The following is a 20,859-nucleotide window of genomic DNA, read 5'->3' on the forward strand; positions in this document are numbered from 1 at the left end:
TGGATCATAAAACCAAACAACCCAAAATAATCCCCAAATAACAATTACTCTTCCTCACTACACACATGCACGCACAAACACATAAAAGCACACACTCTAAGACTGAGTGCTCTATTTCACTACAATAAGTTATATGTCATTAAAAAGGGCACACAAACCAATTACAATTTTGCTTTGCCTATGTAGTCTAAATTGTACTGCTCAATAATATACTTACTTTGCTGTTAAGAAATTGATATTTTAGAAGTGAACATTACATATTTCTAATCTACTAGGATACTTTTTGAAATATTATGGATTCTTGGAATACATTTTAAAGATGATAGAGGTTATCCTCTTTAGTAAAAACATTATTACATTTTAGAGAAGGCAAAGAAAAAATTGAAGGAGTTAGGGAAAGTTAAAAGAGAATTAATCAGGCAATGAGTTTGGGGAAAGCAAAAGGAGACTGCCTAGAAAAAAGAAGAGGGTAATCAAGGCTCTCAAATAATGAAGACAAGATTCTTTAAAAGGAGGAAGGTTCATACTTCAAAAAGGAATAAAGTAGCCCAAATGGATATTGAAGTTGACCATTAAAATGTTCTGTAGTGGCAAAGGAAACGTTTCAGTATCTTCGTCCCAACTATATCCCCCTGTATTCCTATTGCACTTTAGACTCTTTTAATAATTTCAGCGTATCAAGCTTTATTTGATATCAGAATATATATTTGGATATATGAACTTTTATCCAATGTAAATCATTCCTGTATGAATTGTTCATTCCCTACGACTATAACATCTTATTTTGTAGTTATCAGCTGCAACTTGAATAAAATTACTGTCCAGTATATAAGATTATGTGACCTTTACAGCCTGTTATTATTGGGTTTTCAATTCAGTTTAACTTTTATTAAAAAGTATCTTCATTCTTTGATGTAACTTTAAAGGAAAAAACACGGCTTGTCTCCTAAGCCCATAGTATGAATTTTAATGGTATCTAAAAGAACTGCATTTCAGTTGATAAATAGTTTAGGACATATACACAAGGGCACACTCATTCACACCTGCTTTCTCGTATTCATATGCCACCAACCAAAACAGAAGATAAAATTAAAGAAAACACATTAACTAACCACATAAGTCATTAGTTACATTTCTAAAGTTAAAGTTCTTCACATGAAAAATTTATGTGGGCAACAAACAGACCTCATTAGGTTTCTCCAGACCATGAGCAATAGAAAAATATTCTGGACTGTGCAAAAGACATTATTTAAGGACAAAAGAGAACTAATTCATTTATGAATTCAGGAAGATTTAGCACTAGAGAATTATTTAATGCACCTATAGAGACAGTTGATACAATTTTGCAGGTGATGGATTATGTGTTAAGGGGCAGAAATTATAAAATTAAAGCCGAAAAAATTCTTCTGTATAAATCATTCAGGAGAGCTAGGGTTTGACTAATGACAAATAAATACATGGAAGAGAGGAGCTTCTTAAGATAGCAAAGTGCAAGTACCAATGAAATGTTTTTGGGCCATTTGTGTCATTACACTACAGAAGACAACTGCATAACAAACTATTTCCAAACAGACAGGCATGGCACCAGTGGTTTCCCATTTAGTTACAGTAACTACCTAGAAGTCTGGGATCCTGGCTGCTTTGTTAAATAAACAATAAGTGTACTATTGAGATTAAAAATAACAACAACAACCAAACGCTTAGGGTCTTAAGTTTAGGTAGCAACTTTGCAAGCTCTCTGGAGGAGCAGACTGTACATATGGGGATGGAGTGACCTGACCAAAGTCACATACCCTATCAGTAGCAGAGCCCATATCTGGCCCTACATTTGTCCACTACCAATTACTGAGGGCCTATTACATGCCAGATGATGTGTATATCTTTAATCTTTATAATAGCTCTTCAGGAAAGATATCACTACCTCTACTTTAGAAAGGAGCACACTGAGGGATTTAGAGATGAAATAACCTGCAGAAGGCCAGTTAGTTGTGATATAGCCAAGGTTTGCAGCCAGTCGGGCTCGAAAGCCAGTGTGCTTTCTTGGATACAGAACAGCATCCCTGCTTCCACTGTGTTAAAGAGCATCAGTCTTTAACTTTAATCTGGGGGTCAGAGTTTTCTGTCCAATTCAGATGAGAACCTCTTTTTTTTTTTTTTTTTGGAATTCAGTGAAGGAAACAATGGAGAAGAAGAACAATTTAGCACAGAATTCTTGATCTAACTAAATAAAATAAGACATTTGAAAAGGTGAAACCATAAAAAGAAAAAAAAGAAAAAAATGTTAAAAGGGAATTAGTACTTCTTTTCTCTTCACTGGTTATTGTTGTAGAAGCAAACTGCTATTGTCATAGAGATAAACAATTATTGTCATAGAGACAGTTAAAATGGGACCGTATTTCATATTCACACAAACATGGCAACATCCTTCTAATACAGTCGAACAGCAAAATCAGAAAGATGGCCTCCTGTGTGACAAGTTTAGTGATTCCAAATCCTTATGACATAAACCAATAGAGACCAGACATGTTATTTTATAACATTCAAATGTTGTGTTTAGTTGGCTTTAGGTTTTATGTTTCTCTTCTAGCCTATAAGTGTGAGTCTATTAGATTCCGAAGGAACTGATTCAAAGAGAAGAATGAAGTCAGACTGGGAAGACCTATCCTTCCAGCATCTTTTAGAGGCAGCATCTGCAGCGAACTAGGAAACCATCCATTTTCCAACATGGCTCTGTGCTAATCCCACCCCTGAAAGCCTTTCCCTGATTGGAACCCTCCTCCTGATACCCAGCTGATGGACGGAGGCAAAGCATGGATTCCTTTAGGCAAAGCTCTTCACAGCTTCCTGAGGGCACAAGCCACAGTAACTTCTCTGCAGAAACTCATGTTCTCTACAGAGAATAGTTAAAACTCAAATCCAAAACCTTTGTGGTTAGGTCTAGGTGTCAACGCATGTGAAACCCAAGAATTCTGTCTGCATTCTCACCAGAAATCTTAATTTTTGAAATTGTGGTTTTCTATCTCAGGACAGCTTCCACAATTCTTGTCCCATACACCAAGATGTAGCCCTAAGACATACCTCTTCACCGTCTCTGTAACACACATTTCATCCTTTAGGCTTTAAACTCTTCTTCCTTAGATACGCACAGCTATGCTAGAAGCCAGCTTGTCCTCTGCTTTTCCTGTTCCTGCTTCTACACTGCTGAGCACCACTGTGACAGTGTATGTTGTACATTTCCTACTGAGGTTTGTGTGACCTCATTAGGTTTCTTCAGACCATGAGCATTTTCCCTGTAAATATAAAATCCAACAGACATGATGGGCCTAGGCCAAAGATTTGGTCTTTACCTAGGCATTCTCCCCCAGATAGTTACTGAAGGGACGGAGAACGAATGAATGACAAATATGTTCACAAAATTTTCACTGGCCAAGATATGTTATAAAAGATTCAGAAAAAAGCATCATTCAGGCATCGAAAGGTTAAGCCTCATTTTACTTTGATGTAGAAATACAGAATACATGAGTAAGATTTCCCTAGAGTCATATCAAAAGCTACAGTGAAGTTCTTTATGTGACAGAAGTAGGTTAGCGTGTGGTTGGCTGAGCAAGATAATGAAACAAATCTTTAACTTTCAATTACTAAGATGCAAAGGGATAAAAATGCATCCACTTTGGGGCTTCCCTGGTGGCGCAGTGGTTGAGAGTCCGCCTGCGGATGCAGGGGACACGGGTTCGTGTCCCGGTCCGGGAGAATCCCACATGCCGCGGAGCGGCTGGGCCCGTGAGACATGGCCACTGAGCCTGCGCGTCCAGAGCCTGTGCTCCGCAACGGGAGAGGCCACAACAGTGAGAGGCCCGCGTACCACAAAAAAAAAAAAAAAAAAAAAAAATGCATCCACTCTGAATGGAAAGCACTGATGAGAACACATTGCGTGGGTGCCCTTAACGCTCTGGCAGCAAGGTTGTATCATGAGTATTTGTGAAAGTATTAATTTGGGAAACACTGCATAATACAAGGGATGCTTTACCAAAGCTTTTCTTGGAAAGCCTGAGGAATAAAAGTAGAAACAAACAAATAAAAACATTTTCCTATGCATTGCACTCAAATGGCACTTCTGAAAAGGGTTTCTTAGAATAACAGTCACTGTCTGATACTAAGGAATTTTCATTAAATGGATACTCAGATGATGCACACATAAGGTACTATAAGAAAGGAGGCATGCCAAAGTAGCAACATGTAGGCTCTCTATTCTTTCTTTTTTAATATATATTCCTTTTCATATTCTTTTTGGGCAGGGGAGGGATGGATTGGGAGTTTGGGATTAGCAGATGTAAACTAGTATATAGAGAATGGATAAATAACAAGGTCCTACTGTAGAGCACAGGGAACTATATTCAACATCCTGTAATAACCTATAATGGAAAAGACTCTATTCTTTCTTAACAGTAAATTAAACCAGGGTAAAGAAGTAAAATCTATTCAAGATCCAGAGACCATGTGAGAGATTCACAGCAGAGCAGTAGTTAGGATTAGAGCTAGCCGTTGGCAGAGTACAGGGACACTAGAGGGAAAGTTTAGGGCATCTAAGTTACTCAAATGAGAATGAACAGCTATTAACAATGTTTTCTAGTTCAATTTTTTTCAGGGATAAGAAGTACTATCTAATAATGACTCCATGAATAATTGTGTCCTTGAGCATGGCTGTATAAAGCAGATTAGATAGATAAACCTGGAACTATGTAACTATGTAACAATTATGTAACTATGTAACCATTATTATATGTAACTATTATGTAACTATTTTCACCCCAGTTACCTTCTAAAAGAACACAGACCTACTGTTAATTTGAAGCGCTATCCCATGATGAGAGTTTTCTACATTGAGGTCCAGGGTTGTAATTATGTAAGTATTACTAGTAGAAATAACATTTTTTAAATTGGAGAGATAAAGGTTTGGAAAGACCTTTGTAAAGATCTTTGCAACTCAGATAATAAACTTTTATTTGTTATTTATTTTCCAAAAAAACTTAAAAAAATACAATATAGTTTAAGTAAGATGAAGCCGACAAGTTTATGGCTGGACTTAGTTGATCCATAAGTGTTCTTCCATTCTTGAGGTCCCAGGACTTTATAAATAGAAGAAAAAATACAAAAATGGTAGGAAAGGTAGAATTTATTTCATGTGTTAACTGGCAGCTCAATCTGTCAGCTTTAAAAAAGTCATTTGTTTTTTTTTGTGTGTGTGTGTTTTTGTTTTTGTTTTTTTAAAGATGTTGGGGGTAGGAGTTTATTAATTAATTAATTTATTTTTGCTGTGTTGGGTTTTTTTTCGTTTCTGTGCAAGGGTTTTCTCTCTAGGTGTGACAAGCAGGGGCCACTCTTCATTGTGATGCGTGGGCCTCTCACTATTGCGGCCTCTCTTGTTGTGGAGCACAGGCTCCAGACGCGCAGGCTCAGTAGTTGTGGCTCACGGGCCTAGTTGCTCCGTGGCATGTGGGATCCTCACAGACCAGGGCTCGAACCCATGTCCCCTGCATTAGCAGGCAGGTTCTCAACCACTGCGCCACCAAGGAAGCCCTAAAAAAGTCATTTTAATGAACAATTTCATTCTAGCTTTTGACCAAGGATTCAGAGGGTGTAATGATGACAGAATGCTCATGGCTTCAGAGGATAGAATTGCTTAAACTGCAAGAGCAAGTATTTGTGTTGGACTCAGGAACAAGACTACATAAAAAAGAAACAGGATGGTGACTATAATCAACAATCGTCTATTATATATTTGAAAGTTGCTAAGAGAGAAGATCTTAAAAATTCTCTCCCAAGAAAAAAAATTGTACCTATGTGTGGTGATGAATGTTAACTAAAGTGATTATGTTAGTCACTTCACAACATATACATATATTGAATCAGTATGTTGTATACCTAAAACGGATACAATGTTATATGTCAATTATATCTTGATGAAAATACTTTAAGGAAAAAATAAACCAGAGATTGCTTGGGATCCTAAATTTTAGAGACATTTAAATGGCCACCAAATGAGGTTTATGACATTTGCTTATAGTATAGAGGTTTGGAAATTAACCTGTCTTGTTGTTGTAGTTGGGTTCTTGGAGATGTAGTGGAAACATTTCCTTGTCAATCTCTTTCGTGCACACCCTATTTCCAGCCATCAGTAAACTCGGTCAGACGTACCATTAAAATACCTCCAGCATCTGGCCTCTTCCCACTATTTCCCCTGGCATCTGGTCCAAACCACAGAGCTCTGTCGCCTGGCCTATTGCCATAATTTCCCTCCGGTCACCCTGTATGCACTCATACCCCCGACAGTCCGTAGTCAGAATGGTCCTTTCAGGACATATACCAGATCCGGTTGCTTTTCCGCTCAAATCCTTGAGTGGTTTTGCATCTCGTTCAGAGACCTACAGTCAAACGCCCTCCAAAGTCTGGTCCTCACTTCCCTTCCACCTCTCACAGCCCCTCTGTCAGCCACTCCACCATCAGCGGCCTCCTCCAGGCCTCTACAATGCCAAGCACGTGGACACATCCTGGACTTTGTGCTGGTTCCTTCTGCTGGAGATGGTCTGTCCCCACATGTCACCGTGCCCCATGCTCTCAAGGCACCCAGGTATATACTCAACTAGCACTTATTCCCGACCATCCCCCCCTTCCTCTCTCCCCTCTGTGTCACCCTTCTTGATGACTTGTCTTTGCATCACTTAGAACCATTGGGCATATCAGAGGGTGCTTGACTGACCTCTGTCCCTGCTGCAAAACACAAGTTCCATGAGAGCAAGAGCTTCATTCGATTTGTTCACTGAGAAATGCCCAGAACCTAAAACAGAACCCGGCACCCTCTTAAAGCCAGTTAAATCCATGCGTTATTCCCAAACTGTTACACCGACATTAGGGAGCATCTAAATGGGGTTCTCATCATATCCCCGTAAGGAGTATGTCTTTCCTACAACTAAAAGAGTCTGGTATGGCCCTTTCTCAACAGCCTCCTCAGAGCGCTTCACCCCAACCATTTGGAATAACTGTATCATAGAAAATGCAATGAGATAATTCCTATTAAATGAGAAATCATCAAAGAACTCAATGCTGCATATTATTCCAAGCCATAGTTTTAAAATGCTGCTTAAACTATTTATTTTCTCAATGGAACCAGTATGTTAGTATCATTAAAAAAACAAACAGGTATTTTTAGTTTGTTCTTTCTGACCTACAGAAATACACACCATTTGCTTCACAAGTCTAGCAAGAAAAAGTGTAGTGAGCCAGGCAGAGGAGGTAGAATCTGACACTTCCAGACTCAAGTCTAGCTGACTGAACCAACATCAGGTGCTGCAGATAAACAACAACAGCAAAAAGATGTTAAATTGTGTATTTTTCAGGCTCGGTGTCAACTCACTATAGCCATCCTTTTTCCAAAGCAAGGAAGTTAAACAAGTGATGGAGGTGTATGACCCACAAAATGAAGCAGTGACGGAAAGGAAAATAGGCCTAGAAAGAGAAGCCACTTTATTTTTGTAATTACATCATCAGATTGAAGACGGGTTTCTCAATTGAAGAACAAGATATTCTCTAAAGGAATGATTAAATTTACCAGTGAGTGTAAGAAATAACACAGGTTTGATGTTGATGAGCCAGCATTGTGGAGAGAAAGATGTCAAAATTGCATCATGTCATTCTTAAGATTGAATTTGGACTCGATTTCAGAAAACACCAAGTATGAATGTTCATTCTGAAAAGCCCAGCATTTCATATTTCTAAACCAAGAAGAGACAGTGATATTTAGCTTGGAAGAGAAAAATGTCTTAACATTAATGTTTTCAAGGCACTGGCCTTATTGGATTACTAGAGAAAAACTGGAACTATACTTTCCAGAATATTCTATCTCTAAGGGTGTACATAGGGGTGACTTCTGAAATTCCTTACAGCCAGTAACTTTAATATTCTGTATCTTGAGACTTTCTTAGACTAACAATATTCCTTTTTTATCTGATACTGTCAACTTTGAAGAGTTCCTAAGGAACTGTTGTGAGATAGTTAAGTGGATGTAGCAACATTGATCTGCGCAAACTAATCCTTAGAGATAATTGTGTTAAAATGTTACGGGTAAATCCATTGAAACCACCTAAAGAGCTTGGAAATTTAGATCTTGTTCATTGTGTCTGTGCTTTTCCTGGAGAACTCTTATGTTTTACACCAGCAATCACATAAGATTTTTCTTAACTCCATTACTCTGAACTTTATTAGCAATTGATATTAACTACAGTATTGTTCTGATATGTTCTCTCTCTCCTATTCATTACATGCCACTGATTTCCTACTGCCCTGTTCCGGAACCCCTTATACCTACTACCTCTGACTATTCTTATTCTGATATCTGTAACGATTCTTTGTTGTTGTTGTTGTTTTTTCCCCTCAACATTGATATCTATTCTATAACTTACATGACTGCTTCCTAGTATAATGTGTAAATTTTATTTGAAAACAAAATATATTTCTTAACTTGGTTTATGACTATACATACTTTTTCAGGTAATAATATATCCTAGAGATCTCTCCATAGTCATATACAGAGATATTTTTATTGAGATATAATTGACATATAACATTAGTTTCAGGTGCACAACATAATGATTCAATATTTTTATATATAGTGAAACGATGACTACAAGAAGTCTAGTTAACATCCATCACCACACATAGTCAGGATTATTTTCTTTTTAAATATAGGCATCATCTTCTATCTTACCCCTCTTATTACTGTCCTGATCATTGAAAATGCTTTTCTGGCTTCAACCATCACTTTTATGCAGTTGACTACCAAGGGTATATCATAAATTTGACTTCTCTACCAAAACCCAAGACCACATTTTATTTTTCCACTTGAGGGGTACGTTTGCATTTAAACATTAATATGTGAAAGACACTCTCAAATGTTCATTGAATCAATATAATCCCAATTCCTCCCTTCTCTCTGACACCGCATTCAGTTACGGAATGCCATCATTTCGACCCTCAGAGTATCAAACTGATATAAGTACATTTTGGTTTCTATTCTTACTACCGCTAACTCAAGTCTTCATTATCTCCTGCAAGGATTATTATAAAAAGCCTTCTGGTCTCTGTGTTTAAAATATGTTTCAATCTCAACAAATTTTATTTCTGCTGTGACCTGTGTCTTTCCAAGGCACAGCTCTCACCCATCGATGAAGCCTCAGGAGTTCCCTACTGTCTTCGGAATCGGGAAGCATGTGACACCATGTCTCAGCATGCCTCTCCAAGTTTATTTCATTTCCTTTACCTCCATACATAGGTGTCTTTATCAAAACAGACCACGTATCCCCTAAGCACTATCTCAGCTTGGACAACTCTATACTGTTTTTGCTAAAAGAATGTTCTGGAATGTCACCATCTCCTTGTCACTCACTGTGCCTCAGGTTGGACTGTCAACAATCCAGCCATCCTTCAACATCTACACTAAATGATTCCTTCCTGAAGAACATTTTCTAGTTCCTTACATGGAACAACATCTCTCGGAATGAATCTCTGTAACATTTGGTTTCCATGACACACACCAGAGTGCACTTGGTATGTTATTCATCTATGTAATTCTTTTATGCCCACAACTGGACTGCAAACTCTTTGTAGATGAGAAGCTTATTCATTTAATGACCTGAATCACTAAGGAAAGCCTTTGCTTATAGTAAGAGACAAATTCTTTTTGTTTTTAATTGAACACAGTCAGTGGGCTGCAACATACATCACATGACAGATCCTCCTTGAATTCAGTTTGGTGAACACAATTCAGGTTTTAAGTCCAAAACTAAAACACTTAATTTCTAAAGAATAGGCTATTCTTACCAACAAATAAGGCAAACACAATACGCTACTTGAAGTGATTATGGAAAATAGACGACTAAAATCATAATAAAAAACTATAAAACACGCTGCCACAACTTTAGACAAACGCAGCTGTCATCCATGCACTTGTCCTGTAACTCTGATCAGGTGAAGTCGCATACATCCTGTTCTGTCTTGGGAACTGCAAACAGCTGGGCCTCAAACAATGTGCTTGTCTCCCCTTCAGTGCATAACTGTGCTTTGTTTTACGTTACTGCCTCCAAAAATTCTAAATATCTGAGTCATGAGTAATTTTTATCCCTTAATTCTATTTTATAATATAATACATACACAAATGTTAAGAGAATGGACAGTTTCAAGAGACAGTGGGGGTTTAATTTGGCAATTGGGAGTTTCCAGAAGGCTTTTCTAAGGGGGAATTTCAGGAAAGCGATGAGAGAAGAATGGGACTGAAAAGAACCGAAGAGGAAATGTTTGGAGAGAAAGCGTAGAAAGTCAGTTTAAACACTCTTCAAGAAATATTCTTGTTGAAGAAAAATAACTTGAACGCACACTAAATAATATTAAGATATAGTCCCCGGACCTAATCGATAATAAATATTTTAAAAATATATTGAAAAATTCACATTTTTCACTGAAGAAGATCACTTGCCTGTACAGCATATTTAGAACATGTAGAATACAACTCTAGGATAAACTGAGGCATATTGAAAATTTAAAGCTTTCTGTAGCACATCAATTTTTCATATTCATTCATTTACTGAGTAATTATATAAGCTATTTAGTAGTGTTTACTAAGTGCTCACTAAATTTTATTCATTATAATTTATCATGTGTCTATTTTGAATGTCATATTCATATGTGATATGAAAAATATTCAATTACTTTATAAATGCATTGGATTGTTTAACATCTTTGTTCATAGAATACTTTTTTCCAAGGCTTGTGTTAATAAATTTTTGAGGTCATAAGTCGTTTGAGAAATTGATCAAAGCTATGGACCTGTTTCCTCCCACAATGAACATGCTCACCTTTATACCAACATGCTCATAGTTAGCATATAAGAGCATTTCAGTTATCAAAAGCTGATACAGGTAGGGACACTTTTCAGATAAAAGAAGCTTCAAAACTTTTCATTTGAATTATTTTGGAAGAAAATCTTTCCAAGACATGTCACTCATTTTCCATCTTAATCAGATTATAGAAACTTTTATCTTGATGAAGAGTGCTGTTCCCACCATATGGGCTCCACTCTGCCAGATTCTTTCAGAACTTCTTTTTCTTTATTGTTTCAGGTATTCTATCTGCTATGTATGTGATTCTAACAGCACCATCTCTGCTCCCAACCCTTTCTGTCAAAACCAGGAACCAGAAAACAGAAAGCCCAAAACTATTTAAAGTTGAAATAAAATAAGCTATCTGCAAGGTTCTGAGACTCTCTTATTAAATTGTATGGTCTTTCTTTTATTTGTGGTTATTCAACTCTGTCTCTTTCTTCAAGAGCTTATCTATATTCCAGAAAAGTGAGGTGCTGTGCATACAGGCTTTATAAAAAAAAATTCGTAGTCTCTATAAGACATGATGATCTTTTGAAGTTCTTTAAGGAGTCTTTATAAATTTAATTTTATTTTTTATACAGCAGGTTCTTATTAGTTATCTATTTTATACATATTAGTGTATACATGTCAATCCCAATCTCCCAATTCATCACATCACCACCCACCCCCTTCGTTAAGGAGTCTTATTCCAACCCACTGAAAAAAAAAATGGGCATAAGCAATAAACAAACTTTCGTAGTTACCTAGTCTCTATTTATCACTAACATGCTGTGTGTATGTGTGTCTGTGAGCCTGCAAGCATGTGTGTGTGTGTGTGTGTGTGTGTGTGTAAGCTTGATGTTGGATAATTAATATTTGGACTTAGGACATAAAACAAATGCCAACTCACACAGTTTACAAGTTGTCACCGCAAATTATTCTGTCTGTGTGTCCTTGTCCAAAAACATTGGACATATCTGACACAACATTATAGTCATGCTTTACATATACTAGTATCAAATTGGATACCATGAAGAATGTGAATAATAAGTGATTATTATTTATATTACCCAATTTGATATGAGTGGATTGTGATGGTTAATTTTATGCGTCAACTTGACTGGGAGGGGGATGCCCAGATGGCTGGTTAAACCACATTTCGGGGTGTGTCTGTGGAGGTATTTCTGGAAGAGACTAGCATTTGAATCAGTAGACTGAGTAAAGTTCTCCCTCACCAATGCAGATGGGCACTGTCCCATCCATTGAGGGCCTGAATAGAACAAGATGTCAGAGGAAGGGTGAATATGCCCTCTGCTTATCCTGGACATCCATCTTCTCCTGCCCTTGGACATCAGCGCTCCTGATTCTTAGGTCTTTGAATTCAAAGTGGGGCTTAACACCATTGGCTTTCCTGGCTCTCAAGCCTTCGGGTTTGGACTAGAATGACACCATCAGCTTTCTGGGCCTCCAGCTTGCACAGAACGGATCTTGGAACTTCTCAGCTGCTGAAATTGCATGAACCAAACTCCCAAAATAAACCTATTTCTATGTACCTACAGATATCCTATTGGTTCCGCTTCTTTGGAGAACTCTAATATATGGATATACTTTGGAAAATTCTTAAATATTATTGAGAATAACCTTCTTCTGGTCATCAAACAACAGTAAGTCAGTCCCTCGACTAGTATTTGGAGAAACCAAAATAAATAAAATCTCTTTTGGGTGGTGTAATAATGTTTGGGATACTTATTCACAGAATATAACCTTTTCTTATATGGATAATCAGTGAAGCGATCAGCAGGCCAAACAATCACACTGTCCTTACACAAGACTGAAGACAATATAGGACAATATTGGTTTTATTTGCAGCATTAAATTGCTTTGTCACTATGCTTAATATACTTCTGAAAGCTTAGGGATGATAAAGGAAGTAGGCAAACCTAGGCGAAGCATAATTCTAACACAAATTTTTCAAAAATACAAGTTTGGTAAGTCAAAAGAAAGGTAAAGAGGAATAAATATTTGCAATTTATTGATATTTATGGAATTTTTGTCGTAAGTAATACTAGTACTATAGGGCATTTGGTATGCTGTTATTCAAACAGCCTACTTTAAGTTCAAATTTAAGTTACTAGACTCTAAGATTGGTTTTGGTTTTTAAAGTTTTTTCCGAACACATTCTGAAGACGTGCCGTGTTTCGATCTGATAATACTTTTAATTAGCCATGCGTTTTAGAATTAGGTGCTAAGGTTAACAAAAATCAAGAAAACGATAGCTCTTTGCTTTTCCCCCCTCTGTTTTTCTTGTAAATTACTATTGTCCAAACTGGCATAGCAGCCTCCCTGGTTCCTTCCTCCCCCAAAAAATCATAGGCCCTTAGAAGAGTGGTTCCATCTTGAATGACCAGCGTCCCCAGAATCTCTCTAGGGTTTTCCTTCCATGTTCCCCAAACTCATAGCCCAACATGCTACCCCCTTTTTCCACGGATTTTACCTTTCCTCTCTTTGCCCAGCCACTTTTGGAATGGACATTTAATTTGCATTTTCTCTGATTTCTGAATTCATCCTTCAATAAAGATACTGTTTTCGGTCACTTTTTCTTCTCCTTGCCCATACCAAGGACAGCTCCCTTCATTCGTGAACCAGCACAAGCTGCTGGACATCTACTCTCGGCAAAAGTCTGGGCCCTCCACCACCTCTGGAAAATGGATTAAGGCATAACTCTAACTCGTAAGGCCTCAAGCTGCATGAAGATGGCATGTGGGCATGGAACCGTCTGCAGACCTTTGAGGTCTCCATTACACAGGTTCTCTTCAACTGAAGAATATTACCGGTAGTTAGCTATTACCAGTTACAAGTTGAGGTCACCCTGGCAGAATATATCTCAGAGTCAAATGAGTCACTATAGGACTAAAGGACCTTCCAAAGAAATCAAGTATAAAATGAACCACCAAAGCTGTAATCATAAAAATGTTATGTTCTATACCGTGTGAACTCCCCTAGTTAATCCCTCCTCAAAGTTAGGTCTCTTCCTGATCTAGAAACTAAAACTTAAACATCCTTTGAATAAGAATGTGAGGTAAGATATTGATTTAAACACATCTTTATCTACAGTTAGTAGTCTTTATGTGAAGATTGTTAAAACATGACAATGAAAGAAAATCTGAGTCATAGTAACATCACAAGAGGAAGCTGTAAAGAAATAAAACTGTAAACCTGTATCAACTCAATGCATATACTATTTAGGAAGAATATTTCTTTGTTCTTGCAGTTTTTTTAACTACAAAAAGAAATGTGCCATTTGGTTAACATAATTGCTGTTGGCTGAATGCACAACAATTGCAGCACTGTAAGAGGCCGTGTGGAATTCCTCCCTATAAGAGACAATGTTATAGACAGCTGAAGGAAGAAAGATGTTTTCACTTTACGTGTGCTACCATTACAGAATCCACTACAGAGACCCAAGAGACGCACTGTGTCCTGGAAGTTACTCATGAAAACTTCAGCAGCAACAGCATTGTGACAATGACCCCTAAAGGTCTCTGAAGTGTCCCACCCTTATGGAGACTCAGTACTTCTTTGGGACCCCTAACAAGAAAGTGACTCGGCATCTTCATGAACAGTGTTTGCGAGACCACGAAGGCTTATTTTTTATATAATCACATAGTATATACTATATATTTTCAACATGAGATTGGATAGCAATAAACATTTGCTATATACGTGTACAGATAAATACAAGTAGGCTTAAATAAATGTATACAAATACACTCAGATGCATGCGAATGTGTGTGTGTAGGTATGTGTCTATAGAGCATATGTGGTTGGCCCATTGAAAAATCAGACACCAAATACCCACAATACATTACTCATGTAGACTCAAAGATATGAAAAATGGGTACCACACTTAGAAATGCATGACTCAGATACTTGCAAATTTTTTTAAAAATTCAGTCAGATTTTGGGAAAACATCCTATTTCTTACCTACATTTCCAGTCATTAAGTATGAATTCTGAAAGTCCATCATCCCCATTCCAACAATGTGTATAAAATCTTCAATCACCTGCATTAACTCTATTGAGCCCGGATAAATCTACAAAAATAAGCAAAGGTTAGATGGAATTTTAAAAATCTATATAATAGAATATATAACTGGAATTTTAAAAAGACACAATGAGATCATAAATGAGCTCTGATTTATTTGAAGACATTTCTCCAACTAGCAGCAGCTATATATTTTTTTACTTTTTAAAATTATTTTTAATCATTTTATTTTATTTTTAAATTTTTATTTATTAATTTATTTTTTAACCCATCTAACAGTTGTATATTTTTTGAACTAACAGTTGAGAATGACATCAAATGTCAGTCAGCAAGAACTCTGGGAGTGATATGATGCCGTGATTAATCCTTCATAATTCCAAGAAAACTCAAAATATCTAACAGATTGTACACTTAGAAGCAGCATGTCTTTACTTTTGATGGGTTCCTTTCCTCACTTAAATATAACATAGAACAAACACTGAAATTTGGGGGCTTTTTACATTTTTTTTTACTTAGCATCTGTACAATGAACACTGGGGAAAAATAATTATTATTGCCATTATGAATATTTACAGACTATTAAGTTCACTGTAAAATAACTATCTTGGGAGAGACATTTATTTCTAATCATTGTAATAGCTGCTGTATGAATAATAGTGTTGGCAATACTTGCAGGATCATAAAACAGCTCTAGTATAGGTGTTTCACATGTACATATGTAAGACACGCCCAACACCATCCGCCTCATACACTGCAAACAGATGAGTGTTTGCTTAAAGATGACCTGATTCTGGCAATAGCTCACAGTGAGTGGAATGTGAGGTCCATTTGAAAAGACAAATGAATTTTAGCATGTGTAACCCATCATGCTGACAAAGTCAGCCTGCATTATATAACCAGATTAAAGCAGAAAGTCTTTTGAAGTTACGTTCATTGCTTTTAGCCATTCAGCACCACTGCAGCTTCAAGCCATGAAAAATTTAAGTGCATTAGAGAATTTTAAATGGCTTTGTATTTGCAAAGGCTTGTGCAGAAGGGGGAGAGAGACTCTGATTAGCAGAAAGACACGTGGGCAGGGTGGCCAGCAGGCACAGTGCGTATATTTTACAGGAGCTTGCGGCCGCACCCATCCAAAAATCAGACACCTCGAATGCATCGTATACTTCCTCACATATGGTTGAAGACATGAACAATGGTTATTACAGTTAGAAACGTATGGCATAGATAGTTGTAATTTTTTTTTAATTTCAGGAAGATTTGGGGACAAATGTTATTGCTTACCTATTCCATTTCTGAAATGTGTGTGAAATTTCCTCCCCATTCCAAAAATGTGTGTGAAATTTCCATCAGCTCCAAACTTCCTGCTGCTACTGTATTTTTTCTTCTATTTTTGTGTAGGTGTGTGTGTCTATGAGTATGTGTAGTGTGTGGGTAAATACAAATTAAAAAGAAGAGGCTTAATCCTCCCAGTTGAAAATAGAGAAGAGACTCCCTCCCTAACCCCTTGCCCCCCTCCCTTAAGAGCATTTACTTTAGAAAACTTGTAATGGTTAAATCCTTTCTCTGTCTCTTTGAAATGCGTGTAAACCTTTTTGAAAGTTAAATAGCCTCTTCCCAGCTTAAAGACCCAGGGATGTCTCTCAGTGGAAAGTCATCATCTAGATTGCTGTGCGGTGGGAGGGGCGGTGGGAGGGTTAGACCCTGACTTAAGCAGGTGCCTCACTCTGAGTTGCAAAACTGCCCGCAGTCATTAAGATATCAGAGCTCATTTTTCCTTTGGATAAAGCCAATTCACTAACAAGATGGTCATCCCAATTACCCAGTGCATTTAGGATGAACTACCTAAAGTCCTCTTACTTGAGAACTAGCTACTGTTTACCTCGAGAACACGTGTGTAATGAGTTGAACATCCGCTCGTCTGTATTAAAGGATGAAGTTTCTCTGTCTTTGCAACTCTTAGTGAACTGCCTGTGAGGCACATCACATTCTGGCTTAATGCCTATTCAATAATAAAACTGTTTTCTTTCCTGTCTACTTTGGGGAGAGGTTTTCGAGGGTGGCAGCAGATTTTGTTTGTAGTTATATGTTCCCAACAGTTTTCAAATGTCATAGAGCCGGGGCTGATTTTCTTTTTCCTAGGGTCAGAGAGTGGCTTTGTGGATCACGGGGTCTCTGTTGGAACAACTCAGCTCTGTCCTTGCTGTACCATAGCAGCCATAGGTACTGTGGCTATGATGCCAAACTTTATTTACAAAACAGGTGCCAGCCTGGATCTGGCTCAGCGGCCACAATTTACGCACTCCTGGAGAGACACAGGAGCGTTCAGTATAAAAAGGAAATACTGATCATCACAATTATCATGAATGAAATGGACCGTCCATTCCAACTACAATGATGGTGTATAAAACAGTGCTATAGAGAATGCAGCCTTTTTTTTTCACTTTAGTATACTGTGTTTTTAGTAGGATTCTTTAGCTAAACATAGTTTCATCCTTCATAACTGGGGTTTATGTGTAGTGAACAAACTATGAAATGACACTGTTTATTGTCCAAAAGTGTGAGTTCTAATGGCAAAACGCTTCTGACTTCAATATTCACCATTTTACTCAGCTAGTCTTCCAAATTCACACAGAGCTATGCTTTATGTTATATTTTGTTGAGACTATTCCTCTAAAATAGACAAAGGATTCTCTTTGGTAGATGCTAAACAGCTCTTATTTCTGAAGAGTTCACCCTTTGTGCCCAAAACTTGGAGACTCATTTACCACTTGGCTGCATTTATGAAAACACCGCTACAGAATAGTTGCTTTTATTTCAAATAGTTACTTCAAAGAAGCATTAAGGATCATCACTACTGAAAAAAATATTTAAAAGATAAGAATATACTTAACTCAAAATCACAAGTAAATAGGTGGATTATGGATTCAGGATTTTCCATTGACAAAAAGTTCTGCCACTCTTCATTATTTGCTCAAGTTGGGACCTTGCAGTAAATAACACCATCTGATGAATTGCAGTCTTGTTTTAAATAGGGTATTATACATTTGTCCTAAATATATCCATAATTAATAGTCTCCAGCACTCTACAAAGATGTGCTTAGCCACTGCAGTGTATTCTAAGGAAAGACACCATTTTCTCACAGTGAGTGAAGGAGGTTCTCCTCTAGAATGAAGCCAAGGACAAATACATAACTCAAACTAGTAGGAAAAGATAGATTCCGTGTCTTAAACTAAGGAGTGATTTTTTTTTTCTTGCTATGGCCAGAAGCACAGCACTTGTACCTGATAATGAGGTGGACCCACACTGGACTATTTTTAGAGTCTATCCATACAGTTCCTATGATAATAGAAATAAAGGGCATGCTTTACTCCTGAAGGCCCAGAATATGATTATAAAGGGAAAGGGAGAGAGAGGGTCCACTTGAAACTCAGGAAATATTCATTTTCAATATTGCATTGTTCTCATGGAATTTTTAACAAGGGTCAAGTAGAAAACATTTACATTAAATTTCTACAGGATTTTTAAAAACATGCTTATTCTCCCTTTCTTAACTTCTAACTCACTTTTTCTGTGATTTAGAAAAAATAGTATTAACCATGTGTCAGTGAGTATAGCACAAATGGCAGGACCAGGCATTTTTAAAACAATAACTAAACCAATAAGGCTCCTTGCTACAGTTACCATGCTTAGCAGAAAGAGAAAAAGAGCAGAATACATTTCTTGTAATGAGAACTCATTTTTACAATTCTTGGCTTTGAGTCAAAATGCACATCTGTATACATAATTCAGATAACACATAACAGAGTAAATACAAATGATTTTACTAGTTAGTACTCCCACAGTTTAGTTTGCAATGTGTCCTTTTATATTTTTTTATTTTTAAAGCAATATTAAAGTGCTAGTTTATTATTTTGTTGTTTATCCCATCCATAGTTATCTTTGTATTATAACTGAATATTTTTACATTTCTGTTTTCACAAATATGCAATCAGGTTTACATGCTGCTTGGTAATTCTTTTTCATTTAACATTGCATTATAAGCATCTTACCACATCAATATTGATATGGCAATGTGTCCTTTTAGATTACCTGTTTTTCCTATAGTCTGTAGACAGGAAAGAAAATGATGGGTAAGGCATAGAGTCATTATGTATTAATACCTTAAAGTTAAACATTACTTAAACCTGCTCTGTTTTTTCACATTTTAAATATCATTGATTCCATAGATTGTTATGATAAAGGAGGTCACTTGTTTTCTCTAAAATTAGAACGAGATAATCTAGAATGACTTTAAAATTTTTCCTATTATGTTCTTGGAATAGCGAGCCATTACTTTTTTCACATATTACGAAGCTTATTTAACCAACTTCATTTTAAGTTCTGAAATAACTTCAGCTTTACCTGTTGTGCATCTTCCCATTTTTCCTTGTTGTCTTCATCTAGAAGGTTGCTAACTATTTGAAAGAAGTTCTGTAAATTAAATTAGATAAAAGGTTTAATGTTACACGAGGGAATATCTTTTCCAGCAACATCTGTTTGAATGCTGAGGGTATAAACACTTTGCAATACTGCTTGATGACCCTAACATGCTATTCTAGAAGATCTCTGAGGACTCTCTCTCAGCAACATGATTCTGGGATTTCTAGAGAACGTCACATATTCAGAAGACATCACAATAGGCACAACACTTACTTTCTATCACAGTTATATGCTCTGCATTCTACTCTGTCAGGCCACCGTATAATTATTCCTTACAAAGAAGCTCTCTTTGTAAGCTCCTGTAAGAAAGTCCCCTGTGTTTGTCTTATTAAAGTCATCCAGTTCCCTGTGAGGAATGATTGCTACTCACACTGCTGGGTCGAAGGGCATCACAGTGAAGCCACAGGCCACGGGCAAAGCTGAGGCCAGTGAAGCCTTCCTCCTATTGGATCCTGGCTCTGCCCTTCCTGGCTATTTTACTTTAACGTTTACAACTACTTATTGTAACGACAACATGAAATTTTTCAAGTTCCTGCATGGCAAGTGCTCAAGAAGTCTTGGCTGTTTTCAAATTCCCATTCTTAATTCCCCTGCCTTTTGCAGCAAGCCAAAATGGAGGGATGTCCAAACCCTTGTCATCCCCGTGGTCCCTAACTAACTGTTGGAAACACATTGGCTTTAACGTGTTCCAGCAGTGCCTGCGATGAGTTTCGGTTTTCCCTTTCCAGGCAGACAGGCACCTCTCAGTGTTCGGTTTTTGTTTCCCACACATCGCATCGTCTGTGTTAGTACTCACTTCACACACGAGGGATCTGTACTAAAGAGAGACCTTCCTACCCTCTCACACTCGCTGTGAGCCAGGAGACGAAAACCAGTGTGCCAGGGACATGGGGTCACAGGAGACCTAAGAAGTGTAAAGTGAAGCCTTGGCATCTGTCTGAAGCTACACGGATGGTGGTCCCTTGCTTTTATCCTCAGAGCCCATCTCTTCTGGCTGCTCCGTATGTTATGAACAGGAGCACGGCCTTACGTTGATACCTTCACTTAGGACAGGTCTCCGTTCAGGAGTTGGGGGCCAGGTAGTCACAATTTTTTAGTCTCTTCAGCCTTCTTCCCTATCCAGCCAGCTTTTCAAGATAGGTCTTTACTCTAATTCCAAAGAAATTCACCTGCGTGTTTTTAGAAGAAAAACCAAGCAGCTTCATTTCCTCTTGGGATTTGAATCTGTTAGCATCTATATTTAATTGCCCTATTTGTGCTATTCATTTTAATAGTTCCCGGCAATCATATGGCTGAAACATGTTTCCAGTCACAACCTCTATAAAACTTACAGAATATTTTAGGCAGCTCTTGGGAAAAAAAACCGGCAAGTCTGTCTGAGACCCGTTTTCTAATTCGTTTAACCTTTTTGTACCACCAGCCAT

The 20,859-nt window shown here is 37.4% G+C and overlaps 1 protein-coding gene across 1 annotated transcript in view; it reads right to left on the minus strand.

The window, feature by feature from the left end:
- ADGRB3 (adhesion G protein-coupled receptor B3) overlaps nucleotides 1–20,859 on the minus strand; it is a 791,667-nt gene that overhangs the window by 371,849 nt on the left and 398,959 nt on the right. Inside the window, exons 10-11 of the mRNA XM_060167396.1 lie at nucleotides 19,358–19,426; nucleotides 14,896–15,004 (exon numbers count right to left, since the gene is read on the minus strand). Coding sequence (XP_060023379.1) covers nucleotides 14,896–15,004; nucleotides 19,358–19,426 — 178 coding nt within the window. The remainder of the gene's footprint in view (nucleotides 1–14,895; nucleotides 15,005–19,357; nucleotides 19,427–20,859) is intronic.

This window comes from Lagenorhynchus albirostris, chromosome 12 (genome assembly GCF_949774975.1).
Source record: "Lagenorhynchus albirostris chromosome 12, mLagAlb1.1, whole genome shotgun sequence".
Taxonomy (NCBI): Eukaryota; Metazoa; Chordata; class Mammalia; order Artiodactyla; family Delphinidae; genus Lagenorhynchus; species Lagenorhynchus albirostris.